Raw genomic sequence first — 26,899 nt, forward strand, 5'->3', positions numbered from 1 at the left:
CCGGAAGTGAGAATGCCAGCAGCCTGTGGAGCCACTTTACCCTGGAAGCAGTTCTTCACGGACTGCTAATCTCATTCAGAGTGGGGATTCTTCGTGTTGTCATGTGCCTTGCGTTTCCCCAGCGGGCGAGGTTTATTACGATGGTTTCATGGCGGATATTATAAATCCAGAGAATGAAGAAGATCTGCAGGCTCAAGTAAGATTAAATCCTCCAGGACAGAGTGAAGAAAACTGAGTTTTACAGTAACTGTGGTAGATTGGCTGCATGGAGCGTGGAAGTGATAATCATATTGATAAAAGAGGGTGGAAGTGATAATCATATTGATAAAAGAGGCAGAGCGACTCAGTGCAACGTTTTCTTGAAATCATGCCAGGAACATTTAAAGCCCCAAACCAGATTATCTGTAAAATCTGTTAAACTCATTTACTGAAAGTTCATCACTTACACAGTACAAAATATCACGGTCAACTTGACGTACAGGTTGCTATTTTTTTTGTTGTAAATATGACAATTTAATCAACAAAATAAAAGCATACCTTCTCAAAAAAAAAAAAGCTTCCAGATACCTCTGGTGACATCACACAAGGTGACCGATCAGCTGTTGTATTTTGCTTGTTTTTCTTCCACTTTACCATGCTTTTCATAAGATTCATCCTTTGCATGCTTATAATTGTACATACTCATATTCATGCAAGTATGTATACTTGTATGTTTATAAGTATACATACTATTGCAAATTGAATTTATTCAATTGGCGTTCTCGTAGAAATGATTTACTAGACTGATCACACTTCTGACCCCCAACTGAAACCAACCTGGGTTCTGCAGCCACTCAGTCATTTTTCCCACACAGGCCTACGCAGGTTCCAGGCTTATTTTTCTCCCTTAATGATGAACTCCACCATTTAAAAACTGCATTTTGTGTTGTATTAAGTTGATTTGATGTTCTGAAACACCAGGGTGTGACAAAGATGCAAAAGGGGAAAAAAAGGAAATCAGGAAGGGGACAAACACTTTTTCACACCACCGTATGAATCCCCCTGATAAGCTGCAATCCTCGGTTTGGTGTGACTCCACCAGGAACGGGGTGAAGCTTTCCTTTTTTTTTTTTTTTTTTTTTTGGTCAGTTGTACAGATGGTACACCTCACTGTGCTCTCCTGGTCTTGTGGTTGTCTGAATGTTATCCCAGTGGACTCACAATCTGCTGATCTGCCCAGTCAGCTGATGACGTGGATTGATGCAACATATGTCTGACTAGCCGTGAGCTTCCACCACTCCCTCACTGAGGAGTGAGTCTTAGTTCCCTAATAACTCTGAGTTATTGGGGAACTCTTAGTGATTCCTATTAACTGGTATGTCACGGTTTAGGGATGTGTGCACTGTGTGTTTGTAATGAAAGCAATTATCTTAATTATCGATTAACCTGTTGATTATTCTGACAATGAATCAATTAATCATATAAGATAATTGGCACATCCCGTTGATTTTTTAAAAGCCTTTCTTATAGTTTTGGAAATGCATTACAAGATGTAAATAGATAATTCAATCCCTTTTTAAATACAAAGATAAGCATTTTATTGCCTAAAATGCAACAACATAGCATTTATTTAGTGAACACTTTTAGGATGCATCTGCAGCAAAAAAAAAATACTTTTAATATCAACATGTGAAAAGCTCAGCTCTCTCAGTTTGACTTAAGATCAATACAGTGTAGAGGCAATCCTTTTATTTTTTCTACTATTTGATTAATAATTGAATAGGACAAGGTTCTTAAGCATTTATTTTGTTGTTGTTCTTTTACAGAATTTGAATCGAGTGAAGCTAAAACTGAACTATGCCACTTGATTAATGTTTTTTTTTTTTCATCTAAAGTGAAAAATGTGTTTTTTATTTTTGTACAGTTTTGGCTTAAGTATTGCTCTGAGGATGTCGATTCCTAAATTAGCTGACGAATAGTTCAATAATCAATTAATCACGATTAATCTGATGAAATGTTTCGGCCTTAAATGTTTTTGTTTTACAAATATAAATTTAAAGTAGATAGGAATAAAATGGCTCAGTCTGAAAGTTACCTGTTTCTCTTGTGATTCTGTCCAGCTCTGCATTGTGAGGAATTGGGCATCACTCCTTTTTAGCCCTTTTGCTAGAAACAGTTTGTTTTAGCGTCTGTTTCTTTAAGGACTTAGTCTGATTCTTGGTTTTGCCCTAATTATTGCAAAACCATATATATATATATATATATATATATATATATATATATATATATATATATATATATATATATATATATATATATATATATATATAACCCACAGATCTATACAGATTTCTACAGCGCCATCAGCTGTACTGCGAGAATTTTAAAGCCCTCCACTTGTTGAAATTCTGTAATCACAGTGTGGATTAACCAGGGATTAAACTTTGAAGACTCTTAGACTAGTTGGGTTTTTTTCTTATTTATTTTGCTTTCTCATTGGATTTTTCTCATTCAGATCGAAGAGGTCGAAGCTTTGTCTTCTATCTACGGAGACGAGTGGTGTGTGGTAGACGAAGCGTCCAGGATATTCTGCATCAAAATATCCAGCGACGCCGATGAGCAGAAACTGACGGCATGCTTGCAGGTGGAAAACGGGAGGAGAAAGAAAAAAATCCCTGCATATAAATCTCAAGCATTTCAGCTTGTTCTAAAACCATTATTTTCGTCTCACTGTGATCAGATAATCCTTCCACCCGATTATCCGAGCGCAGCCCCACCCATCTATCAGATCAAGTAAGTCTATTTGTCTTTTTTTTTTCATTTAATATGAAGGAGATGCTGCTGATTTGAAAGAACAACGTCCCACTCAAAAACCCACTCCGCGTCCCACTCAATAACCCTGTGTTTGTTCTCGGCTTTTCTAGTGCCGCGTGGTTGCGAGGCTCCGAGAGGGCCAAATTGGCAAACAGCCTGGAAGACATCTACGTGTGAGTGCTTTTCTCGTAATTTCTGACTTCACAAGGAGATGCTGCGCGGCGATATTAGTCACAACAAAAGCTTTCATTATTCTTTCTCGCAGGGCGCGCGTCTCTGTGTATGATTTCGAGCTTCCGCCCTCACATGCGACTATTTAATTTTCAACAGGGAGCATGCGGGGGAGAGCATCCTCTACCTGTGGGTGGAAAGAATCAGGGACTTCCTAGTGGAGAAATCCCACAGCTTTGGACCAGGTGAGGAGTGTGAGAAATGAGTTCCGTGCTGTGAGCCCCGCAGGTCGGTGAGCGCTTTATAACGACCCCGAGTGGCTTGATGTCCACCTGATGTCCACCTTCATGCTACTCTGAGCGCTCACCTGGTGGCTTCATCCGTTAGTAGCAGCCAGCTGACTGTTTGCTGAGCCGACAGTTGGAAAACATGGAGGGTTCTTGAAAGGAAGGATGCCGGAAAATTGCAACTAATAGTGAACAGATTCAGTATATATAACACTTTTTCACATTTTGTCACTTGAGTGAAGTTGCCCCCGCCCCACCTTCTTCAAATCAGACAAAATTGCTGTCAAACGTTCAAGTTTGTGCAGCAAAAATGTTTATTTGTGCCGCTATCATTTTAAAAATATAAAGAAATGTTCCTAGAGGTCACGAAAGGTCAACCAGGCCCCGCAACCTTCTTCAAATCAGACGAAATGGGTATCAATCAACTCGCCTCCGTTTGTGCTGCTTTGGCTTTGACGATATTAATGAAAGGTTAAAGGTCAAAAGGTCCACCAGCTTCCCCCCACTTTTATGAAATCAAATAAAATTGCTGTCAAATGGTTTTTTGTGCTGCGTTTGTGCAGCAAAAAAATTGTTGCAGCCATCCTTCCTACCCCCTGTAAAAGTGGCGCGGTTGGTTGGTCTTTTGACCTTTAACCTTTCATTAATATCTTCAAAGCCAAAGCGGCACAGATAAAAAAATTTTGCTGCACAAACGTTTGACACCAATTTTGTCTGATTTGAAGAAGGTGGGGGGGCAAATTCTCTCAGGTCATATACTTACATAATAACCACAGACTTTAGTGTGTTTTGATGGGAGTTTATGTCGTATTGTGCACAACGATTGGTAGTTCATAATGGTGGAGTTGACGAATAAAGTTTGCTTTTCTCTGTGTTTTTGTTCTACAAATGACAGGAAGTGCAACCACTTACTGGACAAAGTCCACATTTCTCCTCATAATGCCTCGGCTAATTTGTTTTGATTGGATTTCTGTCATGCTGCACAAAATCTTACCACATATTTTTGACTAATGTCCTGTGCAAATATCTCGGTACAGCTGAAATAAAGACATCACTAACTTACAAGTAACTTCTTAGCAATATACAATAGTTTGTTTTAAGTCAATAATACCCAAATAGTGATTAAAAAAAAACAAAAAAAGCACCAGTTCTGTTGGCAGGTTTTTAAAAAACTTTTAAGATGGGAAAAATGTTACATCATGCATGAAACATCTGCCATTTAAACAAAGACTTCATATAAGTATTCAATAATTACTGACTTAAGACAGACTCCTATATCTCGCTAAAAAGTTACTTCTAATTAGTTTTGTTTTATTTCAAGTGTAGGAAGAAATTCTCATTAGGAACTTAACAAAAACTCCTTCGTAACATGTTGTGATTTTGCAGTGTTTGAGGTGTGCCTCCATTTAACTTAAATGTCAGAAATTAACCTATCAGAACCTTACAAAGCGATGACATCATCAGTTGAGCTCTCCCAAACCTGATTAGAATCACAGCCATCATAGTTTGTGCAAACCTTTCAATTTGAGGAAAACCTAAGAATATTCTCACCATTTTACAAAGAAATGCGTAATTTCAATGGTCCAAGTGACCTAAAAGTTCAATCTGAGTTCATGTCACACGATGAGAAATCTTTATGTCACTTTAAATTCCTGGTTTCACCGTTTAGCCACATGAAACGCACATTTGAAACTTATTACACGTTAAATAATCACTTTCGATCCAGCCAAAATCTCCGACCAGCAGGCGAAGCCTCATCTAGGTTCTCCTCCCTCCTTCGTTCGGCTCCCTTCCTTACCGGCGTATCTTTCCGGTGAGGATCTAAAGGTGCGATAAGGTGAACACAAAGCCCTTGTAAAAAAAAAAAAAAAAAAGGCTCCACGCTTTGAGTGACTTCACTGAATTAAGATCCGTATCTTCATAATGCACCCTGTTGCTTCGGTGGAGCCGTTCCCCAGGCGTAAAACGCTGAAAGGCTCCTCAGTTCTAAACGAGGTGCGTTTCTGGGTGTCAGTCTCTCCTCCCTCTGTCTCACTTGTCTGACACCGTGCTCCTACAGAACATTATACCTTTTTAGCAACAAGCCAGACAAAAAAAAAAAAGAAAACACGAACCCGCCTCCCCATTGTGGCGTGTCACAAGTCGTCTTTTCGGTGATTCATGTGGTAATAAGTGTAACTGGTCGCGGCCCCTCAGCCCAGCAGTGGGACCGTCGGCTTATTCATTCAAATGACAGCCACATGGTGGGAGAGAGAGAGGCGATGAGGCCGAAGCTGCACACTTGACAGAAAAATAAAGGAAATGAAAAAAAGCAGAAGGGATGACAGGGCACATGAAAAGTGAGGAGGGATATAAAGGCTTTGATGATGAAGTTTTGGATGAATCAGACCACACTGAAGCAAAACGATGAGAAGGAAGAAAAAAACCCATTGGAGAACAAATATTTGTTCAACTGTACATGAAACCCACTTACCTTTAATGGATTTTGGCTGTGTGTGTGTTTCTGTTGAGCTCTCCCTCTCTCGTGTGTGTGTGTGTGTGTGTTGATTACACTGTAAGAAATACTGAGCTTTTCATTATGAGAGTAAACATGGGAAGATCCGCAGTGCACATTTGTCTTTTCCTGTTTTCCTGGCGGCCGTGTAAGTTTTAGCAGCGTTTACTTCAAAAGGGGCCGATGAATGACATTAATGCTCATGTCTGCGTGTTCTTTATCCTTGAGTTCTAATAGTCGTGCTTTAATGCATCCTATTATGCATGCCAGGCCGAGTGCAGCCTTGTTTTTCTGACCTCTGTTTTGGGAGGTTTTTCTCCTCCTGAAAGCTACATGTTTTTTATGATAATGTTTCGTTTGCATCTCCCCTCCTGCGCCCTTGACTGTCTTCCAAAAACGTGTCAATAGCATGTTGGCGAGTCACACGTTCGCACTGCGCTGCAAATGTGTGTTAATCCACACTTTAAATCAGTGCCAGGTAGTTGCTTTTTTTTAAGTAGCATTACTTGATCGCAGGGTGGCATTTACACCTTCAGAAACGAGAAGCACATCTGCGGCCTAAAGCTTCAAATAAGTTTGGGGGGGGAAAAGCAGCAGGAGGTCGGGCTAATTCACTTTTCATGTTTTCATGGGGTATGTTGAGAATAACTAACACATATCTCATAAATGGACTTATTTTCCAACATCTCGACGTTTCGTTGTGAAAACCCCACGGAGACAATGAGGATAATCAGTGTGATATTAGCTGTCAGCAGCTTTGGAGAAATCACGCTGTTCATGCTTTCAGCGTTGCTGAAGTCTTTGTGGTTGTGCGGTTAGATCCGAACTGCACAAGGCCGCCGGCAGAAGTACTGCTTCATCCTTGCAGCATAAAGCTACACAAAGTACGGCGGTATGTTATAAATACAGATCTGAAAAGTGTGGCCTGTATGCAAGTTCACGGTATAACACGAGAGAGATGATCTGTGAAAACAACCAGACTACGGCCATCTGGGGAAATGCACCACTTGGTCAGAAACAACCAATCGGAGCCAGTAGTAGTGGGGTTTTTTTTTATAGCGCCGTCAATCAAGCCCGTGTACACTCTGCTCAGACCCTCCCCTTTTCCCTCTGCTATGCTGCAGTTTCTTTGCCACACCAGAGCCTGGTGTGGATGCTAATGCTAGTTAGCATGGCCAACGATGACACTTTTCCTGTAGTGTTTCTCCGCCATTGGCACAGCTGCAGCGCTTAGACGAGCGTGATTGACAGCGCCTGAGTTCAGTGTTTTGTACGTTTTTATCAGAGTGTTGCAGGTAAAATAAAATTTTAAAAACATGCCAAATATTTTCAAATTTTAATTGCATGAAACTAAACAATGGATCTCTCTCCACCTCAGTTGAGGTCTACCTTGTGTCAGTATATCACACCAAACGCAAACAAAACACTTTAAAGTGTCCAGCCGGATCGTGACAAACTAATTTGTTTTAGCAGTGTGAATACTTCTGGATCGCTCTATGTTTTTGCATAAATAATCCTGGAATAGATTGTCAGCTGACTTTAACCACACATTTATTTATTTTCATTGCCTTAGCATTAACAATCACTGTGATAATTATAATGTGATTTCTTTTCCCCCCCACATTCATGCTCATATTAATACGTCGCGTTTATTTTATCCCTCTTCAGTCGTTCAAGAAGAAAAAGTGAATGTAACTGCCGAGGAGGACGTGGAAGACGATGAAGACGTACCTGATTTGCGCCTTCTCGGGGAAAACGCAGGGAAAACCCACTTCTTCCTGGACCAGGCAAACGGTATAGCTCACTTAAATCGGCACCTGCTCCATTTCCGATAAAAAGGATTTTATAATCACCTGCGCCGGTGCCCACTTACAGATGAAGAGATACCGCCGATTAAACATGGAAGCCTCATCACTGACCGACGCAGCACCTTCCAGCCCCATTTGGCACCTGTGGTCACGCCAGGACAGGTACAACACATGCGCAGTAACGTTTATGACATTCAAGAAAAAATGTCGTAATTTAGACAAAAAAACCAAAACAAAACAAAAAACTGTTGTTTAGTTAAAGTGGATAAAAGCTAGCCAGAACGGTATATGACGCCTAGAGGGAACTTATGAACTTTCTGTAGATTGGGTTTGTCTAAATCTTCTGATTTATGCCGCTGACTGAAGTAAAAAAGATCTGTTTTCCACTTCCTGCATATTAATCTTACTCTTTGGCTCGTCTTAAAAGCTCCCACCTGCTGCAAAGTGCTAATTGGTCAAAAATATTAGCAGATGCAGCTGTCCTGCCGGGACGCCACGAACCAAGATGATGGAGGTCTGGGGCAGGCTTCATGCTTTCACGTAATGTTCTTGAAGCGCTAACTGCTACTACTGCTAAAGTAATTTTGAAAGGAAAAAAACCCCCAACATATATACAGTATATACAGTATATATACACTGTATATATACAGTATATATATACAGTATATATATATACTGTATATATACTGTATATATATACAGTATATATATAGTTATATATATATATATACTGTATATATACAGTATATATATACTGTATATATATACAGTATATATATATACTGTATATATATACAGTATATATATATATATATATATATATATACTGTATAAAAGTGTATACAGTATATATATATATATATATATATATATATATATATATATAAACCCCTGTATATATATATATATATATATATATATATATATATATATATATATATATATATATATATATATATGTATATACAGTGTATATATACTGTATATACATTGTCCAACCCCTGTATATACAGTATATATACATGTTTATACTGTATATATACATGTATATATACTGTATATATATGTGTCACCTTCCTTAATTAAAGCAGTAAGGTGTTTATATGCTGTAAACCGTAAATGGAGCCAGTGGGCTTCAGTTTCAGCCAAGTTTTTCTTCCAGCCAACGGTTCTTCTGGAACAAAGTTTGTTCACACACAAGGATTTTAGGAGCCTTCATTGGTTTTAAACACACTTTTGAGTGAAATCTGACTTGGTTGCAAAAAGAACAAAACATAGCCAAAATGTGATGCATTTAAAAATATTATTATGTTATTAATTCTGTAAAAAGCCACGTACTGTAAAAGAAATGCTGCATGCTACTGGCGGCTCTGCCTCTATTCACCCTGTAGCTAATTTGTTCCCTGATTTTGCGCCTTCCTTCTCCCATTTCTTACCTGTCAGAAAACCAGTTTGTTACTTAATTATTGCATGTCTGTGTATTTAATACATGTGTATTCATGTAACTGGCAAAACTTTGCATTATGAATTACTTTTCCGAAGATTTAATATTACATTAAAATCTCTACTTGCATGTTTTTTCTTTTTCTGATTTTTCTTGGGGCCGGGTTACTAGTCTCAATTAAATAGACAGATTTTGACTTCCGTTCAAAGCCTCACCAGAGGGACAGCAGCTGCGCGTCACCGCGGCTGGTGACACAAGAATCAGTTTTGTTTTGCACAGACTGCACAAACGTCTCACCAAATCAATGTTTGATCCCACTCCTCTCATTTACTCAGAGTTTTTTTGTACAGGGAGACGGCTTAGCTACACAAATGCTGTTGTTTGTCTTAGCGTCCTGGTGAACAGATGCCCCAAGATTGCTGTAAATTTCTCTGTTAGATTTGGCGCTTATGAGCTCTGCAGAATAGCTGAGCTGTTGGTGCAGCTCTGGCTTAAAGTCTCTGATGGGTGATCGTGACGTTAGTTAATAACAGAAGTCTTGGGACATGATTTGGGACTTTCACACCGACGGTTTATGATTTATTCTGTCACCCGGCGCCGTCAGGGAGGAGCACATGGCGTCATCCTGGGCCTCAGCAGCATTTAGGCTCTTTCAGTAATATTTTAAATGCAGACAGAAGAACGTACCTCGGGACTGATCGTCGATTGCAAGCCCGGAGGCGGTAAAGCTGTATCCAACACGACGTACGGGATGCCAGAGCTGCCACAAATGTTTGGGCACTGTGTTGCGTGATCCATCCAACACAAAATGCTGTAAGATGGAGAGCTCCCTGCAAGTTATGTTTAATATTGATAATTGTGTGTATGTGAAGCTTATGTGCTGGAAACTACAGTAGAAAAGCGAAATAATCTTAACTTCTTTTTGACGTTCAAACTCTCACAAGCTGATAAATGGGAGGTTAAAGGGTTGGTTCATTTTATCCTTGCAACTAAGTTTGTGTTTGTTTTGTAAATCCAAAAAGAGGAAAATGCCAAAAATATGGCAATGCTTTGAGCAGATAAAACATGACTCTGTCCAAAAAACATCCACTCGATCACAAAGTCTTTATATAGTTGAATGAATATTTCCATTTGTTCTTTTTAATGATCCGATATTTTGTGAAAGCAGATTTGCACTCTTGCAGTTGATTAAGATGAATATTCTATTCTATTCTATTCTATTCTATTCTATTCTATGTTACTATGTTACTGTTTTCTCTTCATCAATGAAACAAATAAAATCTGCATTCTTGCCATTAGTGATCACAGAACAAAAGTTTGGCATTTAATGCTGTTTGTGTTTTATTTTTGCACAGTGATTGTGTATTGAGCAATATTATGGCTTTTCAATATTATGTTTTATGATTCTAGACTATTATTTTCTCTCCTGCTCAGAGACTGTAAATGGAAACCATCTTAAGCTAAATCTGGTGCAAAGCATCCCTTGTTAATGTTTTTTTTTGCAGTTTATTTAACATTATCCCTGTTAAATAAACTAAACTAATTATTTACTCAGTTTACAATCTGCGAGGAAACGTCTCCTTGCTTTTTTCTAATTTGTTTTTACTTATGTACTGTAGAAAGCACCAACTTTCTGAAGTTTATAAGGAAAACATACGTACTTGATTGTATCAGGGCTAAGAATTATTCATTAGTTCTTAGCCTTTTTACTCAAGATAAAAAGTTTAGGACTTGGACTTGATTTGGGACTTCTTTGTCACTTGGGAAACTACAAACCCTAAATTATATTGCGAGTAAAAGTTGCTCAACCGGTTCTCATTTGCATGACATGTTTCAAACATTATTAGATTTTGCAGTATTTTGTATTTCCAAACATTGTAGCATCTGTCAGCACCACACCTGGAGCTGCAGTATATTTTTGTTTCTTTCAGGCAGAAGCTGCTGAAAGCATCTCAAACTCTGACACCATGTCCACAGATATTGTGCAAATGGACTTTCCCCCCCCCCTCATGTCCAAATGGAAATGGCTCTTTCTTTAAGAAAAAAAAGGAATAGTCTTTTCAAAAATGTTATTTTGGTTGTCTTTCTGGACTCTTAGCTGTTGTATATTTTTGGAGGCGGTGACACACGACCCCTTTGTGGAAGCTCAGTTCTAGTTTCTGCCCTTCAGCTAAAATACGAGTGAAGCCGCTCTACACAGAGGTGTGTCAAGATTATTCTCCCCATCTGTTCCCTTCTGTCCAAGCAGTCCAGATTTTCTGCAAACTTTCCTCCCAGCGTCCGTTTTGTTCTGTACTGAAAAGATGCATGATATGGCGACAATCCTTGGCCCTCTTGTTCTGTCTTTGAGTTTTCATGTTTTTCTTTCCACGGATAACTCAGCCTTTTTGCAAGTAATTTTACTGATTTTTAAAATGTTCTAGTTGACCGGGCTTAAAGAGGTGTTCCGCTTCATTTTATTTCAGGTTGAAATGTACAAAAGGAGGCGCATGTTGAAGTGCCGGTTGACACTGCAGCTACAGGAAAGAGTCTGGAATAAAAACATAGAAGTAAATAAATCACCCAGATTAGCAAAAGAAAGAGGAATAATGAAGCATTTCAATTCTTGTCTTTTTTATTTACTGTATTTATAGCTGATCATTGTAGTTCTTGAAAACTCACATGACTGTAGTGATGTAATTTCAGGAAATGCTTGCTCAGCGTTGTGTTATTTTTTTTTTGCTTTTTTTGTAGATTCATGCAGAACATGTGATGCTGTGTAACCATTAGACGGCATTAAAAATGGGGAACAGGTTTTGTTTTACTAGCTTTTACCCAAAAGTTCAGCGCCTGGCAAATAGCTGACTAATCTGCATCAGTCAGCAGCGGCAGACTGAACTTATGGGTTATTCATAACGCAAAGTGTTGCAGGTAGAACTCCTCCAACACTCCTGGCTTTAGCACAGCGCTTTATAAACTCAACAATGAGCTAACAGAGGACGAAGCCGAATGCCAGCAGCCGTCGCTCATGACTGTGTTTTGTTTTTCTTCCCTCATGTGTTTCAGGTGAAGATGGTCCTGGAGAAACTTTATGAAAACAAGAAGATTGCCAGTGCCACTCATAATATTTATGCCTACAGGTTGGTAGTGTCTACGTACACAAACCTGGTGGAAAATGCAATTTTATGAGTGAACGAAGAAAGCTGCATCGTAAAACACAGTGTCTGAGCTAGACTCAGTAAAGCATTGAAACCTTCCAGTTGGTCCGTTTCATACCAATACCAAACGTCCCTAAAGTTTATTGATTTATGGTTTTTACTTGATAATGTGGGCTTGCTTGCATAAAGTTACTCTGTAGGCCAATTTGTGTGTTTTGCATGACGCCGATTGAAATGTACTGGCAGTAAATGTTGTGTCATAAAGGTAAATATTACGTTTGCACCTACCCTAGCACTTTTCTGCCTTACATTTTTATGGTGTACATACACGACTTCAGGTGTATGACGCGCCAGCATCGCTGCTCTTTTATGCGTACATGATGCTAAGCCAGGCTGCTAAAGATTTGCTGATTAATTACAAAATCTACCTGAGTGCTACTCAAATGTCATGGGAATTAATCAATAATAACATGATTTAGCTCACGCTGCGCTATGCAGAGGCTCTGTCTGCGCTGATGTGGAGTCACTGACCTCAGCATTCTGAATGCTTAAGGTGGCTGATAAGACATGATGATTGAAGACTTCAAGCCTTGAACTATTTATTCACTTAGTTGCTCTCATGCTTTGTGTTTAGAACGCTGAACTTTCCTCCTAAAATGGTCAGTTAAACCAAAAATATGATCATATGACTAATAAACGAAATAATGCTGAAAATCTGACAAAATTAAAAAACCCAGTGAATAATTAGTTGAAGAAAGTAAGAGTTTTTAAACATACTTTTGATCCATCTATAGTTTGAGCTACGTATGCAGATATGTGAAGGTACGTTATTCCGAAAAAATTTTGCTAGACAATACATTGTCCCAGAACTTATTGCGATAAATTATAATGTTGCTGTTTTGAGACCATTTTCAAGTAACATAATAGTAATAATGGCATACAAATGCAAGAACACATTCTTAAGGATCAATAAACATTAAATTACAATGAACGCTGGAACTGGAAGACATTTTAAATATCCAAAAATAAATAAAGAAAACAACAGAAACAACTAATAAAATGAATTATGAACTCTGTGTAAACAAAATTATCTTTCAACAAAAGGGATAGTTGAGACCAAAACGCCAGCCTGACGACTTTTATCATTCAGTTTTTGGGAAAAAGTGAGAGAAAAGAGAAAACCGATGAATCAAGCAAATAAAAATTATTGAGTTTCTTTTCATTTATCTTATTGTTTATTGTGACTACAGTAGTTGAACCTCTCCATTACAGTTGGGTCGTAAAGCTTCATGGGAAGCTGCCGGTTGTTTGGTCATCAAATATGGAAGAAACAAACAAACAAAGAAAAAAATCATTCAGTGCAATGAAGCTAAAATTAACATCCGGACACCACAGCTTTCTGTAAAATGTTGCGCTTTTATCCAAATATGCACAACATTGGCCTCGTCACGAGCAGCACGCTGATCTCTTCGCAGTTTTAGACGCACCAACATAGATGGAAGGCTGCAGGATCCAAGCAGCTTTATGATTCACTCTCCTGATATCCTGTTTCACAAAACAGTGCAGTAAAATATTACTGCTTGTTTGCCCACAGATTACTCCTGTTTGCTTTTTCCACATGCAAGTCGTTCACATCGTCAAGCAAATTTTAATATCAGACAAAGACGAATGTAAGCTGAGTCAACACAAAAGGCACCTCATTTAGTAAACGACGAAGCGTTCGAAGCCGATCTGACCCTCTGCGGAAATATATTTCACACCTTTTTTTTTTTTTTTTTAATCTCAAATGATTGTTTGCAGGCTGTGTTGAAATTCCAGTGTGACCGCAGCGTTCTTCGGCTCAATCTCACCAGCAGCAGCCGGGCCTTTTTGCTGCACCTGCACAATCGATAGGTCACTTAAATTGAATCTGACAACATGAAGCAAGCTAAAAGGCAAAACGTCATGCCCCCATCTCAAGAAACAGAGTAGATTGCAAAAAAAAGAAAGAAAAAGTCTCAAGACTTTTGGAAGCTGGCAAACCTCAGTGAGGGTTTGTGCTTAGACAATTCATCGAGGAGGCCTCCAAAGTATTTAGACTGCAAGTGTCGCACTCTTTAGTTTCTTTTGTTCCCAGAAGACTTGCCTTTGTCGACAGAGTTAAGAGTTCTGGTCTGCAGCAGAAAATCGTGAAGGAAAATGTCTTATTAGTTTATTATTACTTGGTTTGTGCAGCAGGATAAAAAGCAAGTCTACCTCTTAAAGGTTTGGGAGAAAAAAAAAAGCAAATAGTCTGGACTTAAAACTTAAAAGCCATTGATGCCCCAAAACCCTTCAATTGCCAGTGCCACTCTGTAACTGTTACAAAAATGTGTTTTTTTTTTATTAATTAATTTTTTTATTTTATTTTTTTTACGTATTTGTTAAAACTGTCATGACGCTATAACTTGAGACAAATAATGTGTGAAAAAATTCAGGTCCTCCACCTCCTTCTTGAGTCACTTTTGCTTGAAGAAAAGCACCGCTCCCTGTCAAAATCAGCCAATCAGAGCCAAGAGGAGGGTTTTAGTGCCATCGGTCATCCTCGTGTATGTGCTGCTAAATGCGCTCAATAGCACAGAAACAACTTACCGCTACAGGAAAGCTGTCATCATCATCATCTTCATCATCTGTAGCTATACTAACTAGTCTGAGAATTCATGGCTAGCTGCCGGGGGAGGATGTGAGCGACGCATACATGAGGGTTATTGACAGCGCTAAAACGGATTGGTTGTTTCTGACAGAACTGTCTATTTGTTCAGATGGCAGCAGGATCATAGGTGGAAAGGAGAAGAGCCTCTCCTTTCCACCTTTAGATTTTTTCACACATTAACTGTCATATTATGCTGTCACAACATGGTGATAGTTTTAACAAATATATTAAAAAAAACACATAATTAAAAAAGAAAAACTTTCATATTGCAGCTTTTATAAATATGAAAATTGCTTTCGTGTAAAGTTTTTTATGTTAAAAAAGACATATCGTCACAAAAAAGCAAAAAGAAACCAAATCTATGAAGGGGCGAAAACCATTTTCACTGTTCTGTTCGTGTTCATCCTTCATAAAAGTAACTTCTGTAACGACGGCGCCCGAGCCGCTGACAGAGAGGCTTTTGATTGCTTGCCACGACGCCAAAACTCTTTGCACAAACCTGTCAGCTCGCGTCAGGGCTCGTTATAGTTTGTGTACAGTCTGTCTGATGTTATCAATCATAATTTATTTAAGTTTAGGGTTTTTTGTGCTGCTGCAGCCTTTTGCATGCAGACATCCCTCCCCATGGCAACGCCGAATCCACAGAGCCTCGTCCTCACGCGAGGAGATCCAAATTAATTCCTGAACCGAAGTGTACTCTGTGCAGAACATTTGTGGTGAGCTTAATATTTAAATTTGCCCTTCATCCTGGAGTTAGTGTCACAGTTATTAGTGGAGAAGAGGAAAAGGAGATGATCTACTCCTCAGAAGGGACCGCTACTGCATTAAAACGTCAAACAGTTCTGGAGCAAATGAGAGCCCCCCCCCTTCACACATCCTGCCAAACTGTGGCTGCTGCACGCTGTGTGTGTTTGTGTCTCCTGACGCATGTGTCCGTGCGCTCTCTCTCTTTTTTTATTTTTTTTTGTTGGTAACACGGCCTAATGAGGTCAGCGTCGGACTGCTTGGGCGGCCATTACTCACTGGGAAAAAGAGATGTTGACATTTAGACTGCTAAACGAAGTTTCTCCTGTGAAGAGGTTGCCGTCAGTTGTCACGGCGTCACCCTCTGACCTGAGCGTCCGCCAACCTAATGCTAAACCGTTGGTATCTTTCTCTCTCTCTCTCTTGCTCTCTGTTGCAGGATTTACTGCGAGGACAAGCACAGCTTCCTGCAGGACTGCGAGGATGACGGCGAGACCGCCGCGGGGGGGAGATTGCTTCACTTGCTGCAGGTTATCACTTTCGTCCGGTCCGCGCCTGTCGTTCAGCCACTCGCCAGGCGGCCGCCGTTGTGTGATGAGAGGCTCCCAAAAGAGTCGACGAAATTATTTCCAGCGCAGGACACACAAAGCTTTTGTATTTACTCTTTTTTTCTTTTTTTCTCGTCTCTCGGTATTGATATCACATTCCCATTGTTAAATCTGCCGGCCGCTTTCAGCTTCTTGTGGCTTTTGCATGTTTAATTGGTGTCTGTTCTGAGCTGGCCTGGTAATTTTCACAGCCTGCGTAATTTGGCGTCTGCTGCGACTTTTACTCAGGGTTTGTTATCGGTAAGCAGCTCTCCAGAGAGCGCTGCAACATAAAGCTGAACTCTTCTGGCTGTTTAATTTATCTTGGGTTATAGGCCTCTCAAGAAACATTGATGAATGAAGCATGAATGAGATCTTAAACAGTTAAGGATGGGTATGGATTTTAACACAGCGACTGGATTTTTTTTTTCTTCTTATTGTACTCTAGTACGAGAATCTTATCTATCCTAGTGAAAGGACATCTACTTCCAACATAAATTAATTCTAACAAAAGTATGGTAGGCCCATTTATTACTGTTACAGCTGGAAAGGTACAGTATGAATAATAATTGTAATGACAGAATTAGATTTAGTTTTTCATTATTTAGCAGCACGACTTCCAGTTGCACTCCAAGTGGAAAATGTCTTGGCCTTATGAGGGGGAGGGGGAGAAGAAGAGGGAAAAAACTGAACACTCCTAGAGTTTATCATATCGGTTGTTTATAGTTTCTACTATAAGTACTAAGCTCTTTTTTTAAAGATATGATCAAATATTGCCCTGGATCTATTGAACTTCTCCCTGCCTGTGCAGCGTTGACAGAGCAAAGAATCCCTCCTTGTCCTCACTTCTGAAAAACTCAGCCTCACTGACATATTCTTTTCTCCCCATCAACACCTTGAAGTTCACCCCAAAGTATGTGTTGCCATAAAATCTTATTATTTTTGACAAGTTTCACCAGGCGTGGCTTTTCTCACCTTGTCTGGTGTCGTTGCCCCCTCCATCCCAGGGTTTGGGAAATAGGGCTGAAAACTTTGAGAGGAGAAGGAAAAGTGGGTACAAGTTCAAGTTTTGAAATTTGATAAATCCCACATGTTGCTTAAGACTGTCCGGTTTTATTGATTTCCACGTTGGGGGATTTCGTCCCGCTGTCGCATTTACGTTTACATTTGTTTTTGCTTATGTCCAAAGGAAGTTTTAATATACAAAGAGCGACAGGAGCATGTTTGACGAGGTGGATTCAGGAGATGTGTGAGAATAGCAACCCTGCTTCTACATTCAGAAGTCAAGTGAAGCCCAATAAAGTCAAACACTCATGTTTTTATAATATCTCATAAATGTAACATTAAACGTCTTTCCTATTAGCAAGGGATAGTCGCAGACTTTTTTTTTTTGTTGTTGCAAATTACAAGTGATTTTGCCCTCAGGTCAGCTTTTGTGCTCGTCCTTCCAGAGAAATTGAATGAATGCAAATTCAAACGCCAACGCAGAGGCATTACGCAAAGTTTCTCTGGCTACGGAACTTTGTTCGCTCCAGTTTGGTCTCCGTTATTAATCTCTTTATTTCTGATATCAAACCGGCGTTTTGTCCCTTGGCTGTGCTGTCAGATGGCACCGTGATTCACACACGCACACAAACACGCACTCCCACATCGCACTAAAAACGTCCAATTGTCCTCACACTTTTTGTTTCCCTGTAAAGCTGAATGAAAGCCAGTGTGAGGTTTGTGACAAAACAAGAAAAAAAAAGAAAAAGAAGTTTTCGCCGTAATGAAGGCTCAGCCGTGACTCGGAATGGGTTCTGTCATTCTCATTACCAGCAGGTGCTGCGTGGTGTCAGAGCTCTTCCAGATGAGGCCCGTGACTCTCGTCAGAGTTCAGACTCATTCGGGAGGTGACGGCTGCCGTCTGGGTGGAGGTGGGGGGGGGGGGGGGGGGGGTGCATCCTGCTGCAGATAGAAATCCCTGTGAATGAATGGGTCGGCGTCTCGTTGCAAAGTCTGCGATTTGCTGCACTGAATTCAGATGAGTCAAGCTGTTCGCCTCCCAAACACCGAGACATGTTTTAGAGCAGATCCAGCACTCTGAAGTGAGCTCGGAGAACTGTCATGAAAGGATGAACTGAACGTGATGTCACTCTTGTTTGCACGATCCGTTCTCATTGTTTTCCTCCGCAGCTCGTACGCAATCCTGGAAAACGCAGGGAATGAATGATCAAAGTCTGCAGGTTGGCGGAGGAGCAGCAGCGCGGCCGTTTTTGTTTTTTTTTTCTTCGCGCGCCGTTTCAGCTCACGTTCGCTGCTCTCTCATGTGCCTCATTATCATACATGAGCTCTGAAAACCAGCTGTACTCTGTCTCCTGCCAAAAACTCAATAAACGACAGGTAGAGTTAGCGGTTAGGCGATAAACACGGTGGAGCGTTTTCGCGGCTGAAGAGCAGAAATTAGAGGTCGGCAGGGAGAAGAGGCCAAGCAAAATGAAAGAATTAGGCCAGAGAGGAAATGCGGATGTTTGGGAGGGAGTTCATGGTGTACGCTTCATGTTAGACTTCATGTTTTGCTTTTTGAGAATCGCAAAATCTGTCTTCATAAAGTTTTAAAGCGGTGGCCTGGTGGTGGCCACTGACACATATTGGGTTGAGAAACCAAAACCTGAAGTCATATCAGGGTACGGGAAGTTTTATTATTCTGCTGTGATATTTCCAAAGTGATACACCCAAAAAGAGACATGCATATAAATCAGCTAAAAATAAATGAATACATAACTATACAAAGTGTAGAAGCTCAGTCTCTAATGGCTTAAATGAGAGACTCCTCCACTCAGTTCCTCCAGACTAGCGGCAGCAATTAGCAAACGCCTTCATGGTGGAGCTACGCGTCGGCTGAGCTCATTTTCTGAACCACTTCCCAGTCCAACACATCTGAGAATCGTTGGGAACGGCTTATTGGGCGAACATCGATGTGATGACGTACGAGAGACAAAGTGTCTGGTAGAGCAGGAGCTTCTTAAAGAGACAGAAGCCCAATTTCAAGGCGTCAAATTGCAAAGTCAAATTTCTGACCAAGTCTCATTTGATATATAGAGTGTTTTTTATAACCACTGATTGCGCTATAAAATGGAAAATAAATAATACCGCCCCTTTAAGAGAGAAATGGCAATATTCAGAAGCATGCGTTAACTATCAACAAAATGGACGTGCGTTCAAGCAGCATCTTTTCTGTCATTAAAATGCAAATTCATTTCATTCTCCTCATTTGTCTTTAGAGTCTCAGTGATTAATATGCTGATCACTTTTGCGCTCAATGTGCAGTTATTGTTGCAAAATGTTGCAAAATTGGCTCTTTTGCCCAAATGTGGTCGTTTCTGGTTCCTTGGTGAATAAAAGGGAGAAAAGCTACCGCTAGGGGAATTAATTCATTATAAAACAGCCACTTCCAAATCAGTGCCTGACATATCTGCTCTTCTTTTTTCGTTTTTTTATCATTTCTTTACACTCCACAGCTTTTTTTCCCCTAACACTAGCACAAATAAAACCAGGAAATAACAGGGACTTATCTCATCCATATCAGCGTCTGACCTTTCTGCTGTAACGGCCTGATAGTATCAGGTCTTCCAGCCCGTCTTTCACGACACGCTGGGTAATGTTCTACTTGTGGCACTCTCGAGGTGCTGAGGCATTTACTGGAAGAGCTCTCTTCTTTCGGGCTTGTTTTCTCCAACCTCATCGCTCCCTTTCGAGCGCCGCCACCCGTTTCCTCCTTTAGATTCGTGCCAAGTGAATGTGGACGTGTTCGGCGATGAATAAAGATGGATCTGATTCAGGCGGGCGTGCTTCCAGCCAGATGTGAATGGATCCCCCTCGAGTCACAGATTGTACTTTTTGTTTGCGTTGCAGCTCAGAGAGAAATGTTCCCCCCGTTTTTCTTGTTTTTGTTTTTTTTTTCTTTTTTGGAAAATTTACCTTTTCGTCCCTGAGAAGAGAAATGGTTGCGAACCATTTTGTCCACAGTGTTCCCTGATGGCGGCATCGTCTTACAGTGGTATAAAACGTGGTACTGATTAAAAAACAAGATGTTCTGAGTCAATTGGTTGCTGAAGATAACGGCGGATCAGATCAACTACAAGAGCAATAGGAAGAATACAATGAAAACTGTGAGCTTTTCGTTTCAAACCAGCTATTGTTGTATTTAATTTTTACTCAAGGATTATCCGAACTGCATCGCCAGGCGTTCCTTGTGCCACAATTAAGCTCAGAGCTGATGAGAAAAGAACTGCTCTCCACTACCGGAGCAAGACCCGAATCCCAAAGCTATAAAGTTGGAGTCCAACGACAAAAGGCGAATTTCTGCTCTGAGCAGAAATTGCTTCTGCTCTGAGCAATTTCCTTCTAACCTGCTGGACAGGAAGAAGATTTATTTCAAAACCGTCAAAGTGTTCACTGGAGAACGTCTAGAAAAGCGGTTTGCTTACCCCGCGTTTCTGCGTTCCCATGGAGACGCGAGAAGTCTCCTGATGCGTCTACAGAGACTTCCTGTCTCTTCATTACTCGACAAGACGGGTACTTTCCTCTGTTTCAACTAAATTGTTAATTTAGTTGATAATTATTGGTTAAAATTATTAATAATTACATAAGCCAGGCACCAACTTGAGTTCTGATTCCCAACCATTTTGATGCCATCTGGTGAGGTTGGTAACATTTTTGGTTTCCATAATTCTGACTCGGTGATCAGTTCTCCTCGGACCTTATTAAGCAGAACTCAGAATCATGACAATATTTAACATTTTCAATCCCGTCAGTCCTGACTGTCAGACCCCCAGCTTTAGATTGGCAGCTGCGACTGAAACATTTCATTCCAATCTATCCACTATAACACATCTGGTGTGAAATATTCAGCTGCCAGGGAGAGGTGACAGGACGGTTTATCTGGAATTTGCAGTCACTTCGCCTCTTGTGTTTGTCTCGCTGCAGATTCTGGACGTGCGGGATGTCGTGGTGGTCGTGTCTCGGTGGTACGGAGGCATCCTGTTAGGGCCCGACCGCTTCAAGCACATCAACAACTGCGCCAGAAACATCCTGATGGACGAGGGATATGTCGCCTCTGCGGTGAGACACTGGAGGGGGATTTTTTTCAGCATCTTTATTGCTAATTTTGTTGGATTTAATTTAACTACAACAACCGTAATGAACATGCAGGAGTCTTCATGAATGTTGACGATTGTTGTCGTGAAGTGTTATTTGGTAAATAATGACACTTTTAGTGAACTTTAAAAGAACGTTTTAGTGCAGCGTTGCATTGAAAGTGTCGTTATTTACCGAAAAATTCAAAGTTGGCCATTTTAATGGGCTTTTAATGCAAGTTTTTGTACAGCTTTGAAATGAAAGTGTCATTATTTACCGAATAACACTTCATGACATCAGTCATAAACATTCATAAATACTCTTTCATGTTCATAACAGGTGTCATGCTTTGAAAGTGTCACGTCAGTGTTATACACACTGCTTCAAATAAAGTGTTACCCATCATGACACATTGAATATTTGATTTAAATCTAATCTTTAAGTGCTTATATATATATATTATATATTATATATTATATATATATATATATATATAAGATTTATTGCCACATCTAAGAACTTATTGAGTAATTTGTACTTTATATAGCTTTATAAGGGATTCTTATTTTCATAAATAGGTAAATATATTTTTTACACTTTCCATTTCCACAGCATATAGAATGACCTTAAACAAATAAGAAAAAGCCCTTCAACAAAGGGAAGAAGTTTGATGATCTTCATAAGTCAGGAAGTGGCTAATAGTTACTAGGTTACTTTTCCCCTTTTGAATAAAATACATAAAGTAATTATTACACGTTTTCAAAAGAATTGCAATGTGGACACATTTTAGTGGTTGTAGGATTTCTCTTTTGTCTTTGGTTAAAGACCAAAAGCCATTTCTCCCTCTGGTGTGAGACTCACATGTTTTCTTTGTTTGTATTTACCCACAATGCCCTGCGCTTTAGTTCACTTCCTGCTGTTGGAGCGTTCTCTGCATTCGAACCGCACCAGAGTTTACTTATTTATTTTTTTATTTTGAATTTTGAATGATGGAAGTATAAAATAACACACAAATGAACAAGGAATTTCAAAAGACACATTTTTTGTACCACAATAATCCTAACATGCTGAAAAAAGAGTAGGAAGAAGTGAGAAACTTATGAACTCCAACCCCATAAACTAATACAATATTTTCAGATGGACCCTCATTATTAAATCAAATAATCATAATAATAAACATAGTTTAATTAATTTTCCATTTTATCTGGGCTTACATATGTCTAAATCTATACATCCATACATCCATACCCACACACTCATATGTATTAGACTCGATTTACATGTACACATTAGTGCTAACTCTCACCCATATTATATCCTCCTCCTTTTCTAAAAACATGCTCTGTATGAGCTCAGGTAACAGTTTATTTGATGTCTTAAGCATAACTTGAGCAATTTTTAATTCCACCAGATCTTCAAATTTTAGGATTCTAGATTTTAAGTTCACTTCAGTCGAACTGAAGTGGACCAGAGTTTGCTTTTTTTGTTCCGCATCAGAGTTTGATTGCGCGTTCACAGCTCCCCAAACGAACGGGGCCAAACTGGGCTGGTGTGAACAGCAGAGGGCAACTAGTCAGATGCTATCAAATCATGTCAATTTGTTTAAAAGCAGTGTTGAGTTTTCTCTCTGCTTCTTACGCCATTTTACCTCAACATTACAGGGTTGAGCGGCAGCTGCGAGTCGGACCATAGCAAGTTCCACACAGCTGCTCTGAAATCCTCTTTCTCGAGAACCTCATTAGCTCCTTTTACAAACGAGTGCTTGGTTTCAGCCAAACGTTTCGTCCCCGTCGGACTTCGGACCCAGACTCTGTGACAACCGATTCACGCTGGCTGGCTCTGCAGGGAGATTTAAACTAATTGTTCTTCCTAAGTGAAACTCCTACCGGCTCATCAAAAGTCTGAAGGTTTTTGAGGAGGTCAGGGGGGCAGTTCAACTATCCTGGTGCATATCTCGACAAAAGACAGCTTCAGTTGTGTAACAATGGCAGAGTTAATGAGGGCCCAATGAGACGGAGACTTTTTTCTCTCTTTTCGCTGTTAACATTTCAGAACACAACGCGAGCTGCAACAGATTAATAATAGCTCCAGCACTAGTTACAACTTCCCTGCCTGACGCTTCGCTGAGTAGATCTTTTCTGGTGAATGTTTTCATTCATAAAATGGTCGACTAACTAGTAATCAAAAATATGTTCCTCGGCTTTATAAGGCCGTTTGTTCTGTAACAAACCTCTGAGGCCTTTGTAAAACAGCTGGATTTATGCAGAGACTAAATTACACACAGTTAAATAGGTAATAGCTAATTATGTACCTGCTGGAAACAATTGTTGCGAGAGATACCAAGCACAAAACACCTTTCAAAGTTTTATTTGCAATACATTTTTTACAAACAATGAAGTGTTTTAATTCCATTCTGAGCTGCTTCATGTGGTTGTACATTGACAAAAATGGGGGAAAATGTGATATTTGTATTGCCGAGATGATGAATCTCACTATAATGACAAAGGCGCGACATCATGGTATCCAGCTTGAGGTCCGTTTGGATGTATTTTGCTCACTTTTTGCTCGCCTGGTCATTAATTAACGACACATCACAATTCGACGGTGGCAAAAGGGGGGGGAAATGTTCCCTTGATTATTTAAGTGGTCGCAAATTATCATGAGGGAAATGTGATTGTCTCGAACGAGTTTCATTCCAGTGTTTTCGGTCGGTGTGGAGAGCCGCGGCTCCCCTTCCTAATGGCTGCGCAGATTGCGACGGCGAAGCCTCTTCTCTGGGGATAATTCGTGTTATTTTTAATCTGCGGACATTTTTGATACGCTTGCGATTCAAACGGCTTGCCCACACAAAGAGGAGACGTGAAATAGCGAAACACAAGGCAGCTAATGCTCCTGTCAGAATACAAACATGTGTTGTTGTCTTTTTGTTTGTTTTTGACCCAATGGCGAGCCCGACGTCCCCAGAGTGAGGGGATTTTTCACTGTGGGCCAGGGTTGTCGCAGAGATCCAATTAGGAACAGGGTGAGACTGATAAAAATTATTTAAGAAATTGGCTAGCCAAGAATCTTGGCAATGAATTTATTCAAGAAAAGAAACAGAACACATAATTAACCCTGACGCTGCAGCCGTTTTCATTTCCAAGGCGATGCTACTGATTGAAACCTTATTAACAGCATCTTTTCTTACTCCCCCTCTTGTCGAAGAGCTCTGCCAAAGTTGATGCCGAAATTGGATGAAATCTCCTGGCACCTGAACTGGGAACTAGGAAGTAAAAAAAAAAAAAAAAAAAAATCCTTAGAGAAAACAAGCTGGACGGCCATTTTTACACCTGAAGAGCAAAAGATTTCTGCCAGTTATGTTGCAGGATATGAGTCACTTTATAAACGGTTAGACAAAACTCAGAGGAAAACCTGCGTTAAATCGCCGAGTCACCTTTGTATGCATGACTGTTCAGGAATTTGACATTTTTTGGGAAACATTCGTCTCCCTGCCGCATGCGACGGAGCCGTGGCGGCCTACGACCCGGGAGGCGTCGCGGGCAAGGCGGGGGATGTTTGATAAGAGTACTTAGGAATGCAATGTTTAGTTTGATGCAATTATTAGAATACATTAGAGCAGTGTGGTGCACGTCAATCACCTCATTGTAATTTGCACATTTGCACACGCAGCGGGAGTTTGGGCTAGAGAGACTGTCACGAGCCACAAAGCGGCACTCAAATATTTTGCGAGAGGAAAAAGCTCTGGCACAGTTAAATGGAGCACCAAGGCAAAAATAATCATTAGTCGGCTTGTTCTCTAATTCGGTCCTCTTTGTTTCACAGGATGAGGCCTGCAAGTCGGGAGCAAAGACCAAGAGACCGAAAAGCAAGAAGACGAAGTGAAATTCAGAGGAAACTCGGATTCGGTTTGCTTCTTAAATAAACGAGAAGCCTCCCGTTTGGGTGACTCTGTCAGGAAGTTGAATTCGGTTACTTATCTCTTTAATTGTCATTTCTTCTTTCTAAATAATTTACTAAAAGTGCCTAGCGAAAAATATTTAAAGCGTAACCAACCTCCAGATTAACTTTTATTTTTGCTGAGGAAGTGTCTAAATTTGCAATCTAGGGTTCCATCTTCTTGTTTCTTTGTCCACTTACTTCCTCCTCCTTCTCCAGATCTGGCCGTTTCTATTGGCTCCGCCCACTTTTGTGGAATTTTGTCATAACTTGCCACGGTTGTGCTTTCACGGCGGGGAAAAGTTACACTTTAAATACCTCCGAATTGTTCCCATTAAAACCACAAACTTCAGTGATTTTGACTGGAGATTTATATTTCAGTCCGACACAATGTGGTGCATGGTCCCCTTAGCGCCTCTCGTCTGCTTTCAGCAGAAAAGCATCCAAACAGCATGATACTGCCAACACCGTGTTTCACCGGTTGTTAAGAGGGATGTAGGGTATTTTCTGCCACCTTCTTGATTTTGCTTTGTCCTGTACCAACTCAGGCCAGTGCATATCGGGCAATAAAAGGTTCTTTTATATTTTCACCAGAGGAGACTCTTCTTAAGTTCTGTCTTACTGTACTGTATGTATTTACACTGATATTTTTTGGAAACCTCAAAGGAAACATATTCTATCAAGAACAAGCTTATGTTGGTTCTTTATATGGTTCTGATTTTTGCTGAGACTAAATTCGGTAATTTTACACATTATTTAAAGGCTTCGGGGTAAAAGATGATTAATACAAACTCACTCCACACTTTTCAGATTTTCAACATGACAGTTATGCACTACTTCATTTTGGTTTTTTCAATGCCCCTACAAAAAAAAAACAGAACCCTGAAGTTTCTGGTTTCAACATGTAACAAAAACAAATCCCACTTCTCTACCTTGCTGAATCCTCCGAGTCTGAAATATGCATTTGTTGACCCATAAGAAGTCTTCGATGAGGTGTTTACAGCTGGACTTATTTAATTAAAAAGAAACCGTGACGTCAACAGACTGCGGGGTTTTTGTTGAGAGAAAAAAAAAGAAGAAAGACCCTTTCTCCAAAAGTTCAACTTCAGAGTTCGTCTTCCATCCAAATCGGAAGCCGAACTAAAATTTCACGCGCAGTTTGTCCAGAGTTTCACAGAAATGTGCCGATACACATCAGTGCTCAACAAAATGAAGCATCACCCCCACAGACGCCCTCTCACTCTCTCTCACTCACACACACACTCACATTATTCATATGCCCAATTTCCCCATCCGCATCTGACATCCGCATGAAGCCTGTTAAATATTCAACTTTTCCCAGCTCCCCGTCCTCTCGGAGCGTTTACTTCGCTCCGACTCCTCTGGGGGTTTCTCCTCAGCCTCCTCAGCTCTCCATGTTGGTGACACTCCAGGTCACCGCCTTGCATGTTAAGGCGACTTCTCCCGAAGTCACCTCAGGAGTTCGGCGGATAGGCTCTCCGTCAGCTGTCGCCACGGAAACATTCGCCGTTGTATGATATAAGTTCTGAAACCCGGGGAGATAAAAGAGGCACGCGTTGCAGACTGACATTTCATTTAAATGATAACACACAGACACACACGAGACATGCCGGATTTCTGCACATTTCAGCGATTAGGAGTAATCACAACTAATTCACTTAGCGGAGATTTCTATATCTCTGACAAGC

At 40.2% G+C, this 26,899-nt stretch overlaps 1 protein-coding gene across 1 annotated transcript; it reads left to right on the forward strand.

The window, feature by feature from the left end:
• Positions 1-26,230, forward strand: impact (impact RWD domain protein). The gene is made up of 11 exons (XM_032571415.1): positions 1-196; positions 2,495-2,623; positions 2,720-2,772; positions 2,904-2,966; positions 3,124-3,209; positions 7,414-7,539; positions 7,621-7,715; positions 12,043-12,116; positions 15,989-16,079; positions 21,105-21,239; positions 25,077-26,230. Exons 1-11 carry the CDS (start codon positions 149-151, stop codon positions 25,134-25,136), a joined length of 960 nt encoding a protein of 319 aa, XP_032427306.1. The 5' UTR covers positions 1-148; the 3' UTR covers positions 25,137-26,230.
• Positions 26,231-26,899: the final 669 nt, after the last annotated feature.

The sequence above is a fragment of the Xiphophorus hellerii genome, chromosome 9 (assembly GCF_003331165.1).
Source record: "Xiphophorus hellerii strain 12219 chromosome 9, Xiphophorus_hellerii-4.1, whole genome shotgun sequence".
NCBI classification, from domain to species: domain Eukaryota; kingdom Metazoa; phylum Chordata; class Actinopteri; order Cyprinodontiformes; family Poeciliidae; genus Xiphophorus; species Xiphophorus hellerii.

What these genes read in the sequence shown, in the direction of transcription:
- impact (XM_032571415.1), top strand. Translation starts at nt 149, where the DNA reads ATGGCGGATATTATAAATCCAGAGAATGAAGAAGATCTGCAGGCTCAA. An exon ending in AACTGACGGCATGCTTGCAG is followed by an intron (nt 2,624 to 2,719) that starts GTGGAAAACGGG and finishes CACTGTGATCAG; the next exon opens with ATAATCCTTCCACCCGATTA. An exon ending in CCACCCATCTATCAGATCAA is followed by an intron (nt 2,773 to 2,903) that starts GTAAGTCTATTT and finishes CGGCTTTTCTAG; the next exon opens with TGCCGCGTGGTTGCGAGGCT.